The sequence below is a fragment of the Haemorhous mexicanus genome, chromosome 2 (assembly GCF_027477595.1).
Source record: "Haemorhous mexicanus isolate bHaeMex1 chromosome 2, bHaeMex1.pri, whole genome shotgun sequence".
In the NCBI taxonomy this organism is placed as follows: Eukaryota; Metazoa; Chordata; class Aves; order Passeriformes; family Fringillidae; genus Haemorhous; species Haemorhous mexicanus.
Window position 1 is genome coordinate 1,367,683 of NC_082342.1, and position 6,872 is coordinate 1,374,554.

Sequence of the window (6,872 nt, forward strand, 5' to 3'; positions counted from 1 at the left end):
AAACCCAAAGATGACAAACTTCAGGAATATATGGGCAGTGCACGGACCCGACCTCTGAGCTGTCCCCACAGCGAGGAGGAGCTTCTGGAGGAGGGGGGATGAGCCAGGAGGGAGGATGCTGGGGAGGAAATTTACGCAAGCTTCCCTGGGAACGTGACCCCGCCGTTCCCTGCGGGATCCCCCTCCATCCCTGATGGCTTTTCCGGGGTGCGGCCGCCCCGCGCGGGGACCGGCAGGTGGGGAAGGCCGTGTTCCCACGACTCCCGTGCTCCCCAGAGGTGCTATATTTAAATCAATATTTTCCTGTTTAATCCAAGTGCTGCTAAGTCAACAAACACAGCAGGACAGCGAGCATACCTTATTTTCCATCCCCAGATGGATTCAGCCATGGGGGGAAGAGAGATCCGAGGGGTTGCCAGTCTGGCATCCTGAGCAGCAAACGGACCCCAAATCCATCCCAAAAGCATCCTAAATGCATCCTGGCTTGCTGCTAGGCCCTGTGGGGCTGCATATGGGTGCATACACATTGTGTGTGCTGCCCATTCCAGCAGCTTTTGGGATGCTGGAAGCAGGGAAAAATCTTTATCTGGAGTTTTGGGGTTTTTTTCTCCCACAGGATCCACCAGAGTGGGATGTGTTGCTAATGACCCCCGAGGAATTAAAAGCCTGGTGCCCATCATCAGGCACAGGGTGAAGGAGTTCTTCTGCCCCAGGATGAACTGGATGGCTCCAGCCCCATGGAGAATTGCTGGAAAGCACCCAGGACAAACAGTGCTGCCCCTGAGGGAGAACACCACATTACCTCTCGGGGTGGCATGTGCCAGATGCACCTCTGCCAAAGCCACCACCAAACCATGGGAGCTGGGAAAATGTCCTGGGGGAATGGTGCTGCAGGGACACTCAACCCCAAGGGAATATCATGAGGGTAAAAGATTTTGGGAGAGAATATTTTAAGGGAGCATCATCCCAGAGGTACCAGACCCTATTATGAATCCCAGTACAGTCTGCTGGAGATGGACACCATCTCACCATCACCACCATGATAGAGGATGGATGCTCCCATCCCCCAAAATTCCCAAGTGGATGTAGCCATTTCCCCATACAGACTCACAGCCTTGCAACGCTGGCCCTTCCCATTGAGTTAAGGAGGGGAAAAAAAATCTAAAAGTAAAAAATAAAGGAGATTTCTTCTCTGCTGCTCAGGGATAAACCCCTGTTCCCAGCCAGCCATCCCTGTGCCAAGTTATATCCGGTCCTTGGTGCTCTCACTTAGGATTAAAGCAACCCCCTTGCAGGGCTTGGTCCCCCTCGCCCCCCCCCCCCAGGAAAAGCTGATGCCATCTGAAATAAAACATCCCAGCTCCACCATCTAATAAATCAAAAGGAGAAATAAAAATCCTGGTTTCAGTTAGGATATGGCTGGAGCACAAAGAAATCCCAAGGCAGGAGAGAGATTTGAAGATACAGCTGTGGTGTTGCCCTTAAAAGGGAAAATTCGCACCCTGCTCCCCAGGGCCGGAGGGTTCAGGCAAGGTGAGAAGCAGCATCCTCAGGGTCTGCTTTGGCCCATCCACCTGAGGACATGCTTGGCTAAACAAGGCTCCTAGCTGGTAAAAATCCACCCAAAATCATCCCAAAGTTGGGATCAGACCAGGGCTGGGGGTGTATTGGGGTGTGGGGTCAGCAGAGCATCCCTGATATTGGGGCCATCAGGTACCGGCCCCAGGACACCACAGGGACCTGCCTGAGTAAGAAATATCTCTCTATAAATTATTGAGATAAACCATATATTACATAAACTAAACATATTAATTATTTAGAAATGCCACTAGGTGCACAGCCTCGTCCTGGGGACCTGCCAATGTCCCCACGGCGGCACCAGCCAAAGCTCCAGGAGGTTCCTCATTAACCCATTTTAATTATAATGCTCGATGGTTTCATAGTGCTTTTCAGCCCACAATCAGAGAAGACAAAAAAAATAAACCTAAACTGCTCCATCAGGCAAAAAATGCTGCCCAGAAACTCACCCAAAACATCCTCAAGGATGTTTCACACAGTGGCCAAGAGTGGCCATCCTGTTCTCAGCCACCAATGGTTGTTGTCTGGCAGTGGGGACAACAACAGGAGAAGGAGCTGGATGGGGAGCAGAAATCCCTGGAGAATATTTTGAGGGGAATGTTGCTGCAGGGATGATGGATTCCAAGAGAATAACCTGAGGGAATGATGCTGTGGGGATGCCAGACCCCAGGAGAACCTCCTGGGGATGATGATGCTGCAGGGCTGCTGGATCCCAAGAGAATATCCTGTGAAGAGGATGCCAGATTCCAAGAGAACACCCCGGGGGGAAGATGCTGGGGGGGTTTGGGAGGATCCAAAGAGAAGCAGCCTCTCTCCACGTGGCTCTGCCCTGGCCAGCAAGGGTTACACCGCCGGGCTCAGCCCCGGGGACTTCACGCTTGGCTGCCGGCAGGCTGCTGGAAGGGAATGGTCCAGCCCATCCTCTTAAATCGGTTTGGAGCAGGGGAGAGAGCCCTGCCAGCATCATTCCTGCGAGCTCTCGGCAGATCCCCCACGGGAACGGGTATTTCTGGGCTTCTCCCAGAGCTATTAAAAGCCCCGTGGGTGCTGGCACTGCTGTGCCGCAGCAGGAGGTGATGCTTCCAAGCCCTTCCCGGCACAAACACCCCAAGTGATGGGAACCCAAGTCAACATTCAAACAACAGCCAAGGGGCAAGCAATGCCAAAAACCCATCCCAGGAAAGATCCCAAAGCACGCAGCTGTGCTTCAGGGTGAGCAGAGCACCTTCTCATCCCCCAGACTGCACAAATTTTTCCCCAGAGAGGATCAAACTTTCACCTATCAATCAAATATTCAGTGCGTGCACAAAAATATTTTCCCCCCTTTTTCCCACGCACCAGCATGGCAATGCTCATGATCTCAAGTAGAGGGATGATGGTTTTTTGGGGAGGAAAACGCAGTTTTGCTCAATGAGGGGTGTAGCATTTGGATTCCCAAGAAGAAGGATCATTTCCCAGTTTTCCCAGCCAAGGAAAAGGCAATTTTTGGTTCAGCATCTCAGGGATGGTCAATATTTATCAGTACCTTATATAGCACCACTGAGAGATGTTATATATAAACATAATACATTTCTAAACCCCTCTTCCAGCAGAACGTGGTGCTATTTAACCTGAAAACTGCTTTTTCCCATCTAAAAATTGCTTTTTCGTCAGGGAGGTTGCCCAACAAACAAGAGCTCATCCCCTGGGGACCACCGGAAAGGGCTGGGAGGGCTCTTGGCCATCCAGCAGTGCCTCTGCAGATGGGAATTTGTCCACCATAAGGGACACATGACAGACCCCAAGGCCATCAGCGCTTTGGCTGGATGGTGCACCCCATGAAACAAAGGTGCTTTTAGGATGGATGGGCACTTACCACCTGTGGCTTGGTCCTGGGGCTGTGATCGTCGGGCAGCCGCGAGCACCGGGGCAGCCGGGGCGGTGGGGCAGTGGGTGGCGAGCGGGGTCCATCCCCAGGAGCGGGGGACGAGTCACCTGAGTTGAGGGCCAGCATGTACCGCTTGGTGACATCCTCCAGCGAAGGAGGCTGGAGGGCCGGGAAGGATTTCCCAGGTGAGCGGCCGGCAGCCGGCGCAGGGAGGTGGCCATGGTGGCCAGAAGGGACGAGCGGCTCGGGGACGGCGATGGGGACGAAGGTGGCGGGCTCACTGGTGTGACGGACGTGCTTGGTGGCCGGGCGGCTCTTGGCGAGGACGGTGGGCGCGGGGGGCGGCTGGTTCTCCTGGTGAGCCGCGCGGTTGGAGCGCTTCTTGGAGCTGCGACGGGCGATGCGAGGGGACAGCACGTCGGCCAGCTTGGGGTCAAAGCCGTAGCCGCGGCCGGTGCCCGGTGCTGCGGGCTGTGCCGAGAGGATGGGCTCGCTGCTGGACGGGGGAATGCTGGCCTCCAGCTCGCTGATGGCCTCACCGGGACCCTCGAAGGCGCCAGGCGCCAGCTCGCCGCGGCGGCTGGGGTCACTCAGCGACTTCTTCTTGATGGTCTTGCCATTGGCCTTGTCGTCGCCCAGCTTGGCCATGGCACCAGGCTGGCTGACAATGGTGCGGATGAGGCTGCTGTAGTCCCGGGGCCCATCGCTGCCTAGGGACAGGTCGCTGCCCGCGCTGCCCGCGCTGCCCGCGATGGCGGCGGGCTGGGGGATGCCCGCCTTGGCACTCAGCGAGCCCAGCAGGTTGCTGTCAACTGAGAAATTCTTGGCCTCCTCCGCCACCGAGCGTCTCCGGTGAGGCATGGGGTCGCTGAGGGAGCGGTAGGGCTCGGTGCCACCCTCGCTGCTGCCCTCCATCCCATTGGTGCCTGCTGACGGGAACTTACGTCGGCGCCGCTGGCTGCCGGGGGTGCTCGGCGTCTCGGGTTTGCCAGCTGGAAGGTCTTCGACCGCCGCCACAGGGTGAGCGGGCAGCGGCGTTTCGGAGCCACCCGCTGCCGGCCTGGCACTGGGCAGCATCCAGGCGTCCACTGCCTCATGCAGGTCTTGGAAGGGCAACCCCACAGGCTCTGGCTCTGTGACAATGCCCTCGTCCGTCACACTCGACTCGTGACCAGACAGCTCCTCCACGGATTTACTGTGAGCAAGGTTCTCCTCCAGCTCCACGTCCTTCAAACACCGCGTCTCCACCTGTTCCCGAAGGGTCGTGTCCGTCGTCCCCGTCGTCGGTGCCACCATCTCAGCGCCCTCCACACCTCCGCTGTCCTTCTGCTCGGCGCCAAAGCTGTAGTCCTGCTGGGAACCCATCCTGCTGATCTTCTCAAACACCTGCCTCGCCTCCTGGATGTACTGGTCCTGGATGACCATGGGGAGAGGATCCTCGTCCCCCTGCTGTTCCCCACCTGGAGCCACCCGGTCCTGGCTGTCCGTAGAGGCCAGAAGGAGCTCGGAGGAGCTCTGCTTCATGGTGCTCTGCAGGAAAAGCCGCCGTGTCCCGGATTTTTCAGAGCAGGTGAAGGACTTGGCGCGACGTAAAGTGGCCGTTAGGTCCTTGAGCGTTGGCCGCTCGCCCGGCGCCCAGCGGTTTTGGGGATGAGCGGCACCGCAGCCGCCCTGGGAGGGGCTGGCACTGCTGGAGCATCCCTCGGAGCCCACGTCAAGGCCAATCCTCACCCCTTTCTTCTTCACCTTCAGCTCCGAGAGGTCTGATTTGAGGAAGCTGAGCAGAGTCAGGGTCTCGGTGGCAATGTCGGGGTTGGACAAGGACTTGCGGTGCTTGGCCCGCTCCCCTTCCAGCCCCGGCTGGTGCGGGCTCTCGCTCCCACAGTCCGGTTTTGCCCTGGCCACACTCTGGGGCAGCTTGGGGCGGACGCGGACCCCCGGCTGTCCCCAGGCCAGGCCATCGCTGGCCCCGAAACTGGGCGATCGATAGATACCATAACCTGCCTGGAGAGTCCGTCCTTGGCCGGGCCAGCAGACTCCAAACTGCTCCTCTTCCTTCAGCGTCTCCGTGCTGGAATAACGACTGCTGCTGCGTGACCCGCCGGGGCTGCCGAAGGGCAGGATGTTCACCTTGGAGACGCGGGCCACCACGGGCAGCGGGTGGAGGGGGACCACCCTAGCGCAGCCTTCGGCCTCGGCATCGCCATCCGCCGTGCCCTCCTTCTTCTTCTTCCGTGCGGCGCGGGGCCGGAGGGCAGCGCTCTGCCCTTCGCCTTCGCTGCCCGATGAAGCGCGGGGAGAACGGGCCGCCGCGGCTTCATCGTCCCCATTGGAGCGGGGTGATGGGGAGGAGGAGGGTGGTTGCGGTCGAGTCGAGTTATGCCAGGAATGCGGGCCGGGCTCCGGCGGAGCTCCGCGGGGAGAGCGGAGCGCCGGGTGCGGGACGCGGCTGCGGGGCGGAGGCGGCGGGGGAGCTCCGCGGGCGCTCCCGCTCCCACTCCCGCTCCCGTTCCCCATCCCATTCCCGGTCGCCGCCGTCGGCTGCCGGCAGCTTTCCCCGAAGAGTTTCCGCATCGCCGGGACGCTGGGCCAGCGCGGCGGCTCCGCGTTTAACCCCGGGCCCGGCGGCGACGGCGGCGGCGGCGGGGGCGGCGGTGGAGCCGGGGACGGCGGCTGAGCCCCGGCATGAACCGGGCCCGTCGGCTCCGGCTCGGTGAAACGAAGCGAAAGCTGCCGTACCGACGGGGCCAGGCTGCCAAAAGCCCGGCCCGGTTGTTGCTCCGCGATCGGCGCTGAAACTTTCCTACCCGGGAAGAAGAAGGAGGAGGAGGAGGAGGAGGAGGAAGGCGGGGAGGAGGCGGGCAGGAGGCACCGAGCCGCCGCTACCCCCCGGCCGCTGCCCCCCTCCGCCATTGTCGGTGCCCCCCCGCCGCCGCCGCCGCCTCCGCCCGCCCCCCGGCCCCGCCGCCGCCGCGCCCCGGCCCCGGCCCCGCCGCAGGCACCGCCCGGCCCCGCTCCTCCTCCGGGCTGCCGGCGGGCTGCATCCCTCCCGCTTTGTTTTCTCTCTCTCTCTCTCTCTCTCTCTCGCTCTCTCTCTCCCCCCACCCCCCCAGCCCTTCTTTTTTTTTTTTTTTTTTTGGCTTTTCCTCCTCCCTCACCCCCTGCTTTTTTATTTGTTGCATTCAAATAAACTTTCCTCCCCGGAGGCGGGGTTTGCTCCCGCAGAGGGGGAGGGTTGAAGTTTTGCTCCCTTTTAAAAATTATTTATTTAATTTTTCTTTTTTTTTTTTTTTGTTTTGTTTTGTTCTTTGGAGGGGAGCGGGGTGGGGGGGGGGAGAGAAAGGCGGCATTACAGCTGCCCTCTCGCTCCCGGGCTAAGCAGGAGCACCTCGCACCCCCCTGCATCTTTCACCCCCCTCCCGCATCC

The 6,872-nt window shown here is 59.7% G+C and overlaps 1 protein-coding gene across 1 annotated transcript in view; it reads right to left on the reverse strand.

The window, feature by feature from the left end:
- ARHGEF17 (Rho guanine nucleotide exchange factor 17) overlaps positions 1-6,366 on the reverse strand; it is a 31,016-nt gene extending 24,650 nt beyond the window's left edge. Inside the window, exon 1 of the mRNA XM_059871402.1 lies at positions 3,434-6,366. Coding sequence (XP_059727385.1) covers positions 3,434-6,358 — 2,925 coding nt within the window. The 5' untranslated portion in view covers positions 6,359-6,366. The remainder of the gene's footprint in view (positions 1-3,433) is intronic.
- Between the last annotated feature and the right edge of the window lie 506 nt (positions 6,367-6,872).